General features: G+C 42.2%; 1 protein-coding gene across 10 annotated transcripts in view; it reads right to left on the reverse strand.

The window, feature by feature from the left end:
* The window catches only part of WDR59 (WD repeat domain 59), a 78,710-nt gene that overhangs the window by 18,098 nt on the left and 44,095 nt on the right, over positions 1 to 16,517 (reverse strand). For 7 of the 10 annotated variants that reach the window (XR_011486081.1, XM_070462841.1, XM_020889192.2 and 4 more), the window contains exons 14-19: positions 14,702 to 14,866; positions 12,270 to 12,365; positions 11,958 to 12,114; positions 11,219 to 11,288; positions 6,294 to 6,447; positions 2,847 to 2,903 (exon numbers count right to left, since the gene is read on the reverse strand). Coding sequence is in view for 9 of the 10 variants with exons in the window: in XM_070462841.1 (XP_070318942.1) it covers positions 2,847 to 2,903; positions 6,294 to 6,447; positions 11,219 to 11,288; positions 11,958 to 12,114; positions 12,270 to 12,365; positions 14,702 to 14,866 (699 nt within the window). In the remaining variant the exon portion in view is untranslated. The remainder of the gene's footprint in view (positions 1 to 2,846; positions 2,904 to 6,293; positions 6,448 to 11,218; positions 11,289 to 11,957; positions 12,115 to 12,269; positions 12,366 to 14,701; positions 14,867 to 16,517) is intronic. The other 3 variants (XM_070462840.1, XM_020889199.2, XM_020889205.2) reach the window with 1 other exon arrangement.

Raw genomic sequence — 16,517 nt, forward strand, 5'->3', positions numbered from 1 at the left:
TACCTGGGAAATGAGAGAGTCCCAGACTTGACCAATGAGGACATGAGCTTACTCAAGGCTGTACTCCTAGAGCTGAGATTTGAACACAGGTGTCAGGCTGCTAAGCCCATACTTGTTAACCATTTTTAAAAGTATGATTTTAAAGGTTGGGGAGGGGGGGGATTAAGTCCTAAGCTACCTGTTAATACATAAACAGTTTTGGTCAATATAAAAATGGATCCATTTCTGCATATAAGGAGATCAATAACTGATTCTAGTGAGGCCTGTTCAACATACCGTCTTCTAATTATGCATGTGTAAAGACACTTCTCTGCCAAGCACTGGCTTGAGCTCTGTGAAGTCAGAGCAGTGTGCTGGAGACGGGCAGAGGCAAACTGCTCCTGAGGCTATCGGGCTTCACACACCAGGCTCAGACAAAGTTGCTATGTTCCAGGCTGGGCTCACAAGCCTGTACCTCAAGCTGTTTAATTTCCTTTCGGGATTTGTTAGGATTGGACACATTCAGAGAAAAGAAAACTCAGGGTCCAAAGAGATGCTTCAGGGCTCTTCTCCCATTTGCAGTCTTGGTTAAAATAGGTAGAAACAGGTCCATGTGAGTCATCAATTAGTCCTTGATGAAAATGCAGACAGTGGTCTGGGCAACTTTCTGCAACTACCCTTAACTGAATTACAGAAATCACAATCTATATTTCCTGGGACTTCCCTATCAATTTCTTGAGAGGCTTCCAGGTGCTTCTCTGTTTGATCTATACTAATGTACAGGGACTGCTTTACATAAGATGCCTTTGAGCCTGTAACAGAAGGAGAGTCCCTAACATAGGATCATCCTAATGACAGCTGCCACCAAGAATCAAACTGCAGAGACAATAAAGGGACAGCTCTTTTTGTTCATTTAATCCAGCAAGAATAACCAGAAAACATTATTGAAAAATCTTTAAAGGGGAGGTGTCACAAAATTTTTTTTGTTTTAATTTTGGGTGGGGTTGATGGTTTTTATTTATTTTTTAATTTATTTTTTTGTTGTTGTATACTATCTAGGGTGAAACAGAGATGGTTTTTAAATATGAGCTATCTCCCATTAAGGCTACGAGGCCACTCAGTAATCCTGTCTTGGGCCAGTTATTCTAGGGATTCAGATCCAACAAGGCTGCCTAAATGAAGATGCAGTAGATCTCAAATCAGGTGTCAGGGCCTAGGTCCCTATTGTTCCCTAACAAGCATGGACAGTGTTTCAGGGTGTTCCCTCCAGTGCTTTGGCAAAAAAAATGGTTCATATCTTATCCACACCTCCCCATGACTTCTTTGCCCTAGTATCTTGCTGGTGATTTTAGGATAATCTATCTGGTCTGAGTCACTATCAGGTGATGACAACCATGATCACTGGGATGAGGTATAAGGGTACTGGGGCCCCAAAGCCCCCTAAACCTCCTGCATTGCTCCAGTCCCACTCTGATGGGCTTAAATGTGGATATTTTCTGTGCAGTAAAATCAGTACCTCTGGGAAGCAAAGGACTCTGCACTTCTCTTAGGTCATCTCAATGCCCCATCAATAGGAAACACCCCTTCCCCACAGATTCCATAAGCAGGGATCAAGGGAGGAGAGACAAAGCGAGACAGACAAGTAAACACACCATGAGACCGGGATGCTCCTCTGAACAGACCAAGAAGGTGTTCATGGAATTAGAGGAAAGAGGACAGCGAGGACTGGGGTGGGGAGAGAGGGGCGAGGAGGGAGGCACTGGTGCAGAGAGCACTGAATGACAACCAATAGCCAGCTTGCGACTGAACCACCAGTGTTACTGCTACAATCGGAGGCAACATTGATGCCAATAAATGGGTTAAATGTAAAAACAGCCCAAGAATAAGCCACCAACTGCTTCGCAGCAACCCCATCAACAATGCATAATAATCAGCAGAGTGGGAAGTGAGTCAAAATGAGTTCCTATGTAAATAGCAGGGGGAGCAGGGACTCCTGGAAAATCAGTGGAAACACAGCAGCTGGGTTGGTAGGACAGGCTCTCTGAGGAAAGGTGGCCAGAGAGGTGGCTCCACCTCCAAGGTGCTGGGCAGCAGCGGCACTTGCTAATCAGGCTTCCTGATTTCAACTGGCTTTTATATGAAAAGGCTACGGGACGATCCCCCTATAAGGAAATTTACACAAAAGCCTCAAGACTGCTGCCTTGCACAGCCTGAGGTTTCTATGGCACGACTGAAACATGAAGCGGGTGGGAGAGGAAGACAGAAGAGGAGAGAGTCAGCAAGAGAAAAGGAAAAGAAGATGTCCATTGCAGAAGTTCTACTGTCAATGCAAAATATTGATGGCAAGGAAAAAAATTTATTCCAGGAACTTCCTGAAGGATTAAAATCTAGCTTCAGTATCACGCCAAGGAAGCAGGTGGGCACTTCCCTCTTTGAACTCGATAAGCAAGATGATAAAAACAGAGACAGAATGGCAGAAGCCTCTTACATCTTCCTCTGCTGCCCCGCCATGCCAAACGTGGGCTTTTAAAAGTTCTATGAAATTATACAAATACTCCAAGTGAAATCAGGTGAACTAAAGGCTTATCATCGGGGTTCTTTCCAAGAAATCTAGCATTTAGCTTCATTTTCAAAGAAGTCTATTCATAATCCTTAGTGATATCAGTATTCAACTATTTGAAACTGATAGAACCAGGGGACAGTCCCTGGGGCCTGACTCCTAAGAGTGAGAAATTGATAATGCTGGTCCTAAAGACCATCCAGACTGTCATTTCAGGTTCCTCAAAGCCAGGCAGGTGGCATTTTATTCTTGGGCCTTTGGGCAGAGACAAGATTAGTTAAGAAGAGCATTTGACAGCGCACAGTACCGGGAAGTCGTTAATTGCTTGTATGGACCAACGTCGCCGGGCAGAGCGAGGAGACATCTGTGCGTGAAAACGTTACACCCAGGAGGAAGGAAGAAAAACACCGAGAAAATTAAAAGGGAAAAAATATAGAATAAAATGAAAGCTTCCCACACATCTGATGGATTCAAAGGTACCATAATATACTGCAAACTCCAGCTGGGAACAACTGAAAAACATGAACCTCAGCACAGCAGTACTTGAAGCCCTCAACCACCCCCACCCATCACATTCCAAACACAGCTTCAATGTCACTGTCCTTTAGTCCAAAACATGTTTCAAGATATCAGGAGGCTGATGTTCACACAGCTCTGACAGAGGAACAACAATGGAGACCTGTGGTTCTCCTATAAGAATTAAGATCGTAAGAAATAGGTGGAGAACTCTGCTTCCCCTTCAAGAGCACATGTATGCGCGAGAAGATTCTCATTCCTAAACAGGAAGAAGTTCCTCAACAGACTCAACACTAAACTGTTGTTGGTGTGGCTGGGGTCCGCTGGGGAGACTGGAGTTTCAATCTTGGGACTCCAGGACCATCCTCAGAGGGGAGCCACGAGGAAGCGAGAGCCTGTGGGAAAGGAAGGCTCTTGCTAACAACTCAAGCATCAGTGTGAAACTGGGAGCACACAACACTGTTTCTGGAAATCAGAAATTATTCTATGAACCAGGACCTCCTCAGTTGTTTACATTAAAGCTATTTTAGTGACATCAACTGATCGTCCAGTTACCAAATGAAAGTTAGTATCTCTCTGTGCTTTCTAACTTCTTACAAAATTTAATGTGTCCTTTTTTTAAAACCTCTCTCACATAAAAAAAAATTTTAAGAGTGAACATTGGAATTCCATCTGGAGAACCTTTCAGTGATAAAACAAGATGACCTAAGTAGGGAAGGTTAAAAACACACAAAAACAAGTGAAATGAATATTAGTCCTTAACAGCTTTAAGAGATTTTTTTTTTCTTCTATCTCCAAAATACTCTATAATTCCTTTGATGCTATACTTTAATACAATTATATTCCTTTCCTTTATTCTTACTCATTTAAAGTTTTCAGGTGTAGAGATCTAAATAAGAATAAAAGTATGTATGAGATAAAATTTGAGCTAAAAATGAAGACAAGCACAGAAAATTTAGTAAACTGGGATCATTTTCAGGACGAAAGTAATAAAAGTGATATGATTTGACATTTGAAACTAGACACCGAGAATGAGAAAATACTCCTTGAGGGATAAAATCATTATCATCCTCTGTGAGGACGATAAGATGGCCTATGCATTATATTGTGGCATACTTCGTACCTTTAATTCCTCCCCTATGCCCCATGTAAATGGGATGGACATGAACAAGCTTCAAAGGAGAATTTATGAATTTACTTCAGATTCATCACAAAATAACTGCCTGACCAGTTATTACTAACTGATTTTAACTTACTAAGTTGAACCACATGAAACCTTTTAAGGTAAAAAATGCTTAAATATCAGCAATTTCCTAATAATTACTATACGTCATCCACTAAAATGTGCTTTCCTCCCCCAGGGCTTCTAGAGTTCGTAGAATAGTCTATTTCTTGGCCTGTATGATTGTTAATTCACTGAAATACATACCAATGATTTGCGAACTTTTCTGTACATGTTATACATCAATACGATAGTTTCATATGAAATTATAATAAAACTATTTCTCCCTATTTTATTTGGCCACTGTCTGAAATATAATTCACAAACCACTTACTATGTCATCCTAGAGGACTACAATGGCTCATTTTCTAGGAAGAAGTAGCGCACTGGGAATCACCCCAATCTGGAATGTCACAATCCAGATCCTGTCTGATAAGAGGTAATTAGTTATCTACAGGACTTTATTCCCTCTTCATGATTACGGCTTTTGCCGTAAAAGAGGCCAGACCATCAAAAACATATATGTAGGCCTTACAAATGCTTCTGCATTAGGAGAGGCCCCTTCTTGGAACTGGAGTCATCCTGATGAAACACAACCTTTACATACCATCATGGGTCAAAAGCGTTGGTCCATCTGTGCTCCCAATTTGAACCCAAGCATGGGTAGCGCATGGTGTGCTTTGAAACAGAATTCAGAACTGCCTTTTTGACTAAAACATCTCCTCAGCCTGGCTCTGACACTAAAGAAAATTCCCACACTTATCCAACTGTGAGTTTGTTTGGCTATTACATCAGTAATAAAATGCCTTAGTTCCAATCCATTTATTAAAGCATCTCACCAGTTACCTGCTAGCTTGCAGAAAAAGAAAAAAATTTCTTTGAATGTAAAGCACCGAGGAAGACAGAAGTGTTCTAAGAAGGTCTGTGAACAGTTGTGGGGGGAGGTAGATAACTCCATCAGTGATGCAAAGAAGGGGACTATGGAGTTGGCCAGAAAGGCAACAAAAAATCATTTTCCCTATTGACTGAAGGTTTTGCCCAATTCTAGCCATATCTCAAGGCATCAGTTCCTGCCACTCACTTATCACATACAACCCTAAGACCTGATCAAGTCAGAGACAGCCATCTATCTTGCAAACCAAGAAGGTGAGACACTATACTGCAACTGAAGTGAAGACACCTCTAACACTTCCTGGAAATTGGGGTTTTATTTTAAGTAATTCAAAAAATGCAAATTTTAATTATAGTCAATCTATCATTTCTCAATTAGCAGGAGAAAGCAACAATGTATTACTAAGGACTGAGTTTTTGAGTAACTGGGTGGTAACCAAATAATACATGTCAGTTAAAAGCCGGTTTAAGCCAGACTCAACCTGACAACACAAAAAGTCCTCAGAATCATTCTCACGCTCTGCTGACATTCTCTACACTCTCGTCACCAAAGGTTTCTGACAACTTAATAGCTACTTTAAGGACAATGAGTTCCTTAAGAAGCAGGAACAGAAAGAGACAGTTTCAGGTGATTTTTGTATAAAGTGGTCCATTCAAATGGGTACTTCAGTGCAGACTTACTAAAAGTATAAATCTCTTAGAGGTCAACTTTAAAACTTCCCACAACCATGAAGTTCCAAATATATTAGGATACCAAGCCTACTGAAGCATCCCGAAATTTACTAACAAACATCAGAATACCCAGAAAGACCCGAAGCTACATGATTCTGAGAGGATGGGCATTGACTTCATGAATGAGGATCACAAAGACAAGGTTAAAGGGAGGGAAGAGTATGGATTATACCAACCAGTCACACACTCTCCCACACCCATACAATTTACAGCAGCTAAAACCAACTGAAAGGAAGAAAGCAATGGTCTTTCTCTAACATACTAAGTATGAAAGGGAAAGACCACAGGGGGATCACTAATTTATTAATAGGTGCTGCACATGGTAGGTAGGTAGGCCAAGAACCAGAGTCTAGGGAAAGAATAAGTATCAAAGGCCATGGCTCAGCCGCTTACCCGCTCCTTGTAGTAGAAGGAGCTGATGGAGACCTGCTCCTTCTCACTGCGCGTGGGGCTCCCACTGTACAAACGGAGGTTCCCAGGGGCCTCTGTGCGGATCTTCATGGGCGCAATCAAGCCAGTGTGATAGGCAGACAAGGCCGAGAGAGATCTGTGGTTGAAAAGGCAAGGTTATCTATACTGGCTTCTTCAATCTTTTCATGGTTCTAAGTGATGCCATTCTTAGTACTTGATGAAATCAGGAGGAAGAGATGGATATAACAGGGTGGGGATGATGGAAACTCCAAAAAGGAGCCAAATAGCAATTTTAGAACTGAAAAATGCTTTATCTGCAGAAGCAGAGAATGTTTCTATGACTATATACACAGAAAAGTCAAAGAAATCTGTAAACTACTTAAACTAGTAAGTGTATTTAAATACAAGGTCAATCTACAATAATCTATAGTATTTCTTTATATCAAACATTTGGAAAATAAACATTTTTAAAATTGCATTTACAATAGCATCAAAACACATTAAACGCCTAGGGACACACTTAAAGATGTGCATTGAAAATACAAATATTGCTGAGAGAAGTTAAAGAAGACTGAAAACAACAGAGAAATACATTGTGTTAATAGACCAGAAGATTTCATGTTGTTCAAGTGTTGATTTTCTCCAAATTGATCTACAGAATTAACGCAATTTCAAGCAAAACATGAGCCGACTTTTTTTGTAGAAACCAGTAAGCTGATTCCTATTTTTACAGAAATTATACAATCCTATACAAGAATAATAAAGTTAGAGGACCTAACTACCAGATTTGAAGACTTACTATACAAACCTACATTAACAGTGTAGTGTTGGCATAAGGAGAAACCAACAAATCAAAGAGAAAATACAGTCCAGAAATAGATTCAAAATATATGGTCAATTGATTTTCAACAAAGGTATCAATGCAAATTTGACAAGAGCAAAATGTCTTCCATAAATGGTGCTACTTATATATATAAAACTACTGAAAACAAAAAAAAACCTTTGACTCCCCCCACCTCACATACACAAAAATTAACTCGAGATTAATTACAGATCTTAAATAAGGAGTTTAAATCTATACATTTTTAAGAGGGCACACACAATATTTCTACGACCTTGGGGTGGGCAGACATTTTTTTTTTAGACAAGACACAGAAGCACCAACCCTAACACTTAAGAAGTGATAAATTGAATTGCAGTAAAATTAAACACTGCTAATAAATGAAAATCATTAAAGAGGGAGAAAGACAAGTCACAAATTAGGAGAAAATCAACATATACACCCAGGAAAGGATTTGCAATCAGAATGGATAAAGAACCACAAACAGATAATAAGAAACATAATCTAAAAAAAAACTATACAAAATACTAGAACAGGCACATCACAAAAGAAGATAACCAAGTGGTCAATTAGCACACGAAAGCTGTTCACCATGACTATGTTGGCTTCCCGGTGGTTCGGTAAAGAATCTGCCTGCCAATGCAGGAGATACGGGTTTGATCCCCTGGAGAAGGAAATGGCAACCCACTCTAGTATTCTTGCCTAGAAAATCCCATGGACAGAGGAGCCTGGTGGGCTACAGTCCATAGGGTCGTAAAGCATCAGACACAATTTGGCAACTAAACAACAACAACAAACCATTATGTTATTGAAATGCAAGTCCATGTGCCCAATGCACAGCGAGGTCAAGCAATATCAAAATGTTGGAGTTTGGAACACAGAAAGGTTTGCTGAGGGTCCTGCAAGGAGATGGATGGCTCGTCCCTTAAAAGCCCCAAACTCCCCAAGAGTTCTCAGCAAAGCCCTTTTACAGGAAAAGTGAGGGAGGGGAAGGGTCAGTTGCTGCAAACTTCTTGGTGTCAGATCCTGTGTTCTTGAGGTTGGGTAATGACATTCCTGTAAATCTCTACTAGACAAACATTATTCTCTGTTCTGACAAGAAGGAGCACAGTCTCTCAGCAAAACTTTCACTGTCTGAGGTCCAGGTCCCGTCTAAGAGGAGGTATATTCAGTTGGTGGCTCCCTCAGGGCCAGGTCCCCAGCTGTCATTGCTGAGGGAGTCAGGTCCCAGGACCCGCCAGGCCCTCAGGCTCCTCAGGCCGCCCAAATGGTGGGGGCCAGGTTACTGGACTGTGGCTGACATTAGGTCACAGAGGCAGGAATGGTGGAGAGGTTCACTGCCACCTCAAGGCCTGGGCCGGACGCCAGTGGGTGAGCTGAAGAGCTCCGGGGAGAAGACTGGGATCTGCCTCTGACCTCACTCAGCCTGACGACCACCACTCCGCTGTTGGCTGAATGAACCAACTGACAGTCGCTCATTGACAGTTGGTCTCTTGGGGGAGGGGCCCACTGACCAACCAATGACTGAGCAGGACCACCAACGGTCACTCACTGACAGTTGGTCGCTTGGGGGAGGGGCCCACTGCCGTGCCAACCAATGGCTGAGCACGACCACCAACAGTCACTCACTGACAGTTGGTCGCTTGGGGGAGGGCCCAATATGGCACCAACCAATGGCTGAGTAGGACCACTAATAGGCCCACAGGAACCTTCACAAGGTAACCAAGGAGGGGCGTTACAGCTTGCACCAAGGCAGCATATTAAGAGCTGCAACTCTATTACAATTAGTCATTATCATGGAAGCACAAGTTAAAGGCACAATGAGATACTACTATACACCACCACAATGGCTAAAGTTGAAAAGGCTAAAAAAACCAAGTTTTGGAGAGGATGTGAATAGCCAGAATTCTGAAACACTGCTCAAAGAGTATAAAATGGCACAACCACTAAGGACAGACTTTTTGGCAATTCTAATAAAATTAAACAGGCACGTATCCTATGACCTAGAGATCTACTTCTTGGATAGAGAAATTATTACACATGTACATGAAAAGACTTGTATGTGTAGGTCTACATACAATAAAAATAAAAACTGGAAATAATCCAAATGTCCATCAACAGGAGTATGAATACACAAATTATATTACTTTCATACAATGGAACTACTGATACACACAATAATGTGGAAATCAATTTTAAAAATATTAAGTTGAGCAAAAGAAGCCAGACATAAAATATTATATGCTGCATGATTCTGTATAGATGAAGTTCAAGCACAGGCAAAACTAAACTTCAGTGATGAAAGTAGAAAAGTCGTTTCCTCTAGGTAAAGGGACTAGGGAACTTTTGGGGAGAGGTGAGGGCAATGCTATATATTGACCTGGATGCTGGTCATCAAGGCACAGACTTCACATTTGTGTACCCTAAATTATACCTCAGCAAAAAACTGTTAGTAGGAAAAAACGTTCTAATTGGAACATTTTCCCGCTGACCCAAAGTTCAGATTCAGATATGTGTGGTTTCCCTTTAAGAGCAGGTACTTGTTTTCTAATCCAACCTTTGGAATAATGAACCTGGTGTCACGAAAGGGCTTCTCTGGCATTTAACCCCCAGTTCTTGTGGGGCCAAGTTTTCACCTGCCTGGGTTATTGCAGAGACAGGCAAACTCCCAGGACAGCAGTATCATCTGCTCATGAACTTTCTTTCTTGTTAGCTTAGCTATTCGTTATTAAGTTTGCTAATTATACCATATACAATATAACCAGGTGTTTGTAGCAAGAGTGTTTCCAAGTTATTCTGGCCATCAGACTGCAGAACCAAAAGACTTCGGCATAATATTTAAGTTAAAAAACCGCTAGTATGGGGGTGGTTGTAAACGCATGGGGTCAGAGGTATGTGTTCCCTACATTCAACTTTGCTATGAACCTAAAACTGCTCTAAGAGATAAAGTGTATTAATTAAGAAAAAAATTTACAACATGATGCAGTCATTCAACTCTCAAGTACGTATCTAAGAAAAAAGAAAAAATACATATCCACACAAAAATCTATACAGAATGTTCATGCAGCATTATTTGAAATGGCCAAACAGTGGAAACAATGCCAATGTCTGCTGACTGGTCTGACTGAATAAATACAATATGGTATATGCACATGTGATGGAATATTATTTGGCAATAAAAAGAAATAACTGATACAGGCTACAACATGTATGATCCTTAAAAATATACTAAGTAAAAAGAGTCAGTAACAAAGGAACACATATATAATTCCATATATATGAACTGTCCAGAATTAGGCAAATTTATAGAGAGAAAGTAGATAAGCGTTTGCCCAGGGCTAGAGGAATGGGGGACTTGGGAACTAGGGTGACCCCTAAGGAATTCAAAGTTTCTTTCTGGTATAATGACAAGGTTATAGATTGATTTTAGGGATGGCTGGCTGCACATCCACTACACATGCGTGGTAATGTTAGGAATGATCAATTAATGTTGAAAGAAAAATGTGAAAGTGTTAGCTGCTCAGTCATGTACAATTCTTTGTGACCCCATGGACTATATCCACCAGGCTCCTCTGTCCACAGAATTCTCCAGGCAAGAATACTGGAGTGAGTAACCATTCATTTCCTTCTTCAGGGGATCTTCCTGACCCAGAGACTGAACCCAGGTCTCCTGCACTGCAGGCAGATTCTTTACCCTCTGAGCCACCAGACGGTACACTTTACCCTATTAGTGTTATGGGACTATAAATAATCTCATTTGCTATTTTTCTAGTATTATTTAATGTTCAGATAATACTTTAGCAATAGGGGGACAACACATTAAAACAGCATTTGCCTTGTTTTGACAAACACACTTTTATCAGCTTTTATCAAGCAATTCCTCCCAGTAGTAACTTAATAGTAGAAATCTCAGCTTAGGTGCAGTTTAATGAACCTTAATCTTCTGGGAATAAATTTTACAATGAGCACTTGCTGATAACTAACACAAACTGTCCAAAAGCAAATTCCCACATGTCTGCTCACTTCTGGCCCATGAATGCAGCTTATGCCTGCATCCCCCACTCACCTCGGGGTAGGCTCGGTAGGAGAGACTGCTCGGTGCATTGTCATGGGCCTTGTGAAATACACCAGGTACCCTGTCAAAGGAGACATCACACATGCACATCAAGGTCATTAAGCTGATCGTGGGAAATCCTAAGACAGCACTGTTTAATCTTTTGTCTACTTCAACATACTTGAAGGATAATACTTAGCATTTTAAGTTGCATGGGCTCATGACTGCAGCTGTACTTAAGACAAAGATCAGAATCTCCAGGATCGGGACTTTCCTAGTGGTCCAGGGGTTAGAATCTGCCTTCCAACGCAGGGGATATGGGTGGTTGAGGAACTAAGATCCCACATGCCTTGGGGCAACTAAGCCAAGGCACCACAACAAGAGCACCAGTGCGCTCCAACGAAAACCCAGTGCAGCGCCCCCAACCCCCACAAAAGAATCTCTAGGATCCAGGAGAGAGAAGGATGTATGTGGTTTGGAAAAGTCTTCACAGGTGCTTTATATTTCCTACATATATTCTCAATATTCTGAGTCAAGACACAAATACATACTCATCAGAATGAAAAAAGTTAAGACCATAACTCTGCTAAACATTCTTAGAATATGTCTACAAATGCCAGTCCAGCTCAGATAACATTACGACGGAAATCTTTTGAGTTCTCAGAAAATTAAGAAAAATTTTCTGATGGAAATTTTTATATAGACATTCTTTCTCTCAAAATCTAGAATCAGAGAACCAAAAAAGACCTACCTGCCCCACAGAACCTGGCCCCCGACGTCCTGGGAAAGGGAATATTGGCATCCTGGTAGGACCCGTAGGCGGTGGTTACCCGGGCGAACGTTGGTAGGGGCGGCGTGACGGAGTTCGGAAGTGCGAAGGGGTTGCTGGAAGCACTGTCTTCTTGGTTCTGAAATTTTAAAGTCAAAGAGACTAAAAACCATAATCGGTCTTCAAGATGAATTACAAAATAGGATGCATTATTACAAGATCAGGGAGCCCAGGACTTTAGGAAGCAGAAAGGAAACAAAAGCCCCAGGCAGAGGTAGGTAACAAGGATCCCACCACAAAAGACTCGAGGCAGGAGACGAGCTGGCGCAGGCACGGCTCCAAACAGCTCTGGTTGCGTTTCACTTTTTGCAGGGAGGTGTCTTTCAGGATCTAGAAAAGGCACAATACACAGTCAAGAAGAGCAATGTTCTTCCTCCTGATTTGCTTTTATTGTGAGAAGCACTGGAAGCAGCGATGACGCTCGGTGACCAGAGTGTGGCTGTGTCTAAGGCTGCCAACACAACACGCTGCTTTCCACCTGTCTAAGAGGCTCAGAGAGGAGACTCCTTTGTGAGTGCTCCTTCAGAAGCCCTTTCCTTTGCCAGGGCACGCACACACGCTGACTTTGAGATGGCACATTTCTTGTATTAGAATGACCATTCTTCCTTAATAGCGAATTCTACTCCTTGGCTCTCCCCCACCCCACCCTCCTCCATGAGAAATCTCAGTACCACTTAGAAGTAACATCCTCCAGTCTGAACTGAAAACTGTTCAAAGTGATACCTACATGACAGAGGGAATAGATTCCATATTTTGGGGGGTTTTTTTTTTGGCTGCGCTTGCCGCTTGTGGGACTTAGTTCCCCAATCAGGGACTAAACCCAGGCCGTTGGCAGTGATAGCATGGAGTCCTAACCATTCGACTGCCAGCAAATTCCCAGATGTCACTTTAGTGAAAATTAGAAAGTACTTTTTTTTGATCCTTTAAAAATATAAAATCTGACATTTTAAAGTACATGCTATAGGTATCAGAGAAGGCTATTGGTATCGGAGGAGCCTGGTCGGCGGTAGTCCATGGGGTCGCTAAGAGTAGGACACGACTGAGCGACTTCACTTTCATTTTTCACTTTCATGCATTGGAGAAGGAAATAGCAACCCACTCCAGTGTTCTTGCCTGGAGAATCCCAGGGATGGCGGAGCCTGGTGGGTTGCCGTCTATGGGGTCGCAGAAAGTCGGACACAACTGAAGCGAATTAACAGCAGCTATAGGTATAAATTGACATACACATACTGAAAACAGGCATGTAAATTGGACCTGGACTGTCTAACATGGAAGTCATTACCCACATGGGGCTAAAGCACATGAAGTGTGCTTGGCCAGTCTGGATCAAGATGTGCCGTAAACACAAAACTCACACCAAAAAGTTTCCTGGTTACCTATCATACCCCAAGATGGAACAATCAAATGAGTACAATACGAACTAGGCAAAAAATGAACAGCAGTCAGGTCAAGCTGGTGTCATTAGGACAGTTTCACTGATTTCACATATGATGCTGCTCAGATTGAAGAAGGCATATCATCCTAGCTTGAGGGGCATTTTTATGATGATTCCACTTGATCAGCTCTGTGTGAACTGACACATCAAGTTTCTGAACCTATACCGGTCAAGATGAAATGCCAGGCTATTGGGGGAAGCACATGGACTGAAACCGCCCACCCTGGCCAGGCACCATAGTAACCATCTGCATGAGCTGTTTTATGACAGGAGGTCCTAGTAAGGAACACGGAACTAATAAGCCACCACCAACCGGAAGAGTGGGAAAGGTCAAAAGGAGACGCCACACGTCCGACCACCTCCCAGAATCCTTCTCGCTGCATCCATCTTGGCTGAACAAGGCAGGCACCACCAGGAAGGACGCTGAGTCAGAACGACTGGCAACCCAGAAACGAATCCCATCACCATAAAACCAAGACTGCAAGCCATGTGGCAGAGCAGTTTTCCTGGGTTCCCTTATCCTCCTGCTCTCCACCCGGGTGTCCCTTCCCAATAAAACCTCTTGCTTTGTCAGCACATGTCTCCTCGGACAATTCATTTCCGAGTGTTAGACAAGAGCCCAGTTTCGGGCCCTGGAAGGGGTCCACCCTACTGCAACAAGGCTATTCCCCTTCATTCAGGCACCACAGTCATATACCCCGCCTAACTTGTCCCAACTTGACCAGCAAGCCAGCCTCACTCTAAGTGGCAACCTCTCCTCTTATGGAACAGATTTTTTTTAATGACTTTAAATACTTTTTTTTCTGATTAGAAATTATCTTGTAGCTTCAGAATACATTTTGCCTATAGTTTCCAAATAAATGAAGTCGTATCATATTAACCTGGGATCTCATAGCTTTAATGAGATCTGTGAGCAGATTATATGCAATTACAGAACTGCCTATTATTTACATGCACTGTTTCTGAAGTTACACATGTAACATCTGTGCCAGTTTTTCTGCAAAAGGGTCTATGATTTTCATTAGACTTCCAAAGGGGGGGTAGATCCATGACCCAAAGAGATTAAGAAACAGCACTTGGGATTTTCTACACAAAATGAATACAACTGTTAACACTGACATGAGGAAGGACAGATGACGACAAAATCTTAACAAAGGTGTTTTCATTCAACTTTACTACTCAACTCAGACCCTGATGGCATCAAGGAGAACCTGCAAACACAGAGGCCCACCTTGAGCAGCTTCGCCTTCATGGTGGACGTGATGGTGGTGGGGTTGATGAACTGGAAGGAGGGGGCCGCGTGGTTTGGGTACTGCGCGGGGAACTTCACCAGCATCTTGACACGGTGGCTGCTGCAGTGCACGGACACTGTGCAGCTCCTGTCTGCTGCGTCCATCTGTGGGGGACAAATCAAGAGCTGCTTTAGACAGGAACTGCAAAGGGTCTGCAGAGGCAAACAGGTTTAAATAAGGTAACGGAGTGCTCTAGGTTGCTGGTAACAGAGTCAAGGGAGAGAGTCTCCCAACAAATGAATAGCGAAGATGTGGACAACTCATTTTCAAAATGGATTTTTAATTTTAGCACTGATTTAATAAGCTCAAAGTGTTTTGACTTAGAAAAGCTTTATCTGGAAGCTGTGAGATAGGCTGAAACGTGTTATATTTATTTTGAGATGGGAAAATAAAGCAGGAAGATATTAAAAACCTGACTCAAGTTAAAAGCACTCCTGGGAGAATCCATAGAGACTGAAAAAAAGATGAGTGTCTATCAGGCAGGCGCTGGGGAGAAAGGAAACAGGAAGATGCTAAGAGATGTAGGATTTCTCTGGCGATGATGAAAAATGCTCTGAAAGTAGCAGTGGTAATGATTTGTAAATCATGGGTTTGTAAATGTACTAAGAACCACTAAATTATACACTTTAAAAGGGTGAATTTTGTGGTATGTGATTTTATTCTGTTTTATTTTATATTCTTCTATGGCTGTGCCTTGCAGCATGTGGGATCTTAGTTCCCCAACCAGGGATCGAACCTGCGCACATCACGGCAGAAGCACGGGGTCTTAACCACTAGACCACCAGGGAAGTCACTTCCAATAATTTTTAAAAAGCAGTCCTGGGGAAAAAAAAAAGCAGTCCTGGGAAAGGAATCAAAATCTCCTTCTTGGACTAGATCACTGGACAGCCCAACTGTTCTCAACGGGGACAGAGGGGACAGAAACTGAGTTGACAGAGATAACCAATCAACCAAAGAGTCCGTTACCTCTTTTGATTTCTTGTAGTGCCAACCAGAGACGGCAGCTGGGGGACAGTGAAAAGAGTCACACGTGCGGGGAACCTGGAGACTCAGGTTCAAATACCTGCTCACCTTGGACAAGTTATTTCATTTCTTAGTGTCTCTGCTTCCTCGTCTGTAAAATGGGGATAAGACCACTTACTTCAGAGCTGTTTTAAAGGCCAAAGGAGACAACTATGTAAGTGCGCAGACCCAGTGCTACTGTTAATGGAATCTGGGCAAAAGCAAAACTCATCAAGTTTTAAAACTCCCTCACAGAGATTCAATTCTCTGAAGCCAAGCGTATACCTGCCCTAAAGGAAAAATGTAAATAAACCTCTCCAAGTTAAATGAACAAAGAGGCTGGGTCAACTTCTTACTATGAATCTAAACCACCAAGGAAATAAGCAACTGATAAGGCAAGCACAAAGAACCTTGGAGAATAAGGAGGTTGGCTTCCAAACTCAGCCCTGCCATTAACTTCACCAGCAGCCTCCGTCAAAACACTAAACCTTCCCAGATCTGAGCACCTTCACATAGGGTCAAATGAAGTGCTGGAGCATCTAAGGAGATTTTAAGACATACGAGCATCCGTTTATCCCTTAGTTCATCTTATGAGAGAACAATAGCGTAAAGGAGAAAAAAAACTTGTATTTCTAAAATATTTCTTTCTTTAGAATAGATGGGAATGGCTTCCCAGGTGGCGCTAGTGGTAAAGAATCCACCTGCCAATGCAGGAGACACAAGAGATGTGGGTTCGATCCCTGGGTCAGGAAG

The sequence above is a fragment of the Odocoileus virginianus genome, unplaced genomic scaffold, assembly GCF_023699985.2.
Source record: "Odocoileus virginianus isolate 20LAN1187 ecotype Illinois unplaced genomic scaffold, Ovbor_1.2 Unplaced_Scaffold_15, whole genome shotgun sequence".
Lineage (NCBI taxonomy): Eukaryota > Metazoa > Chordata > Mammalia > Artiodactyla > Cervidae > Odocoileus > Odocoileus virginianus.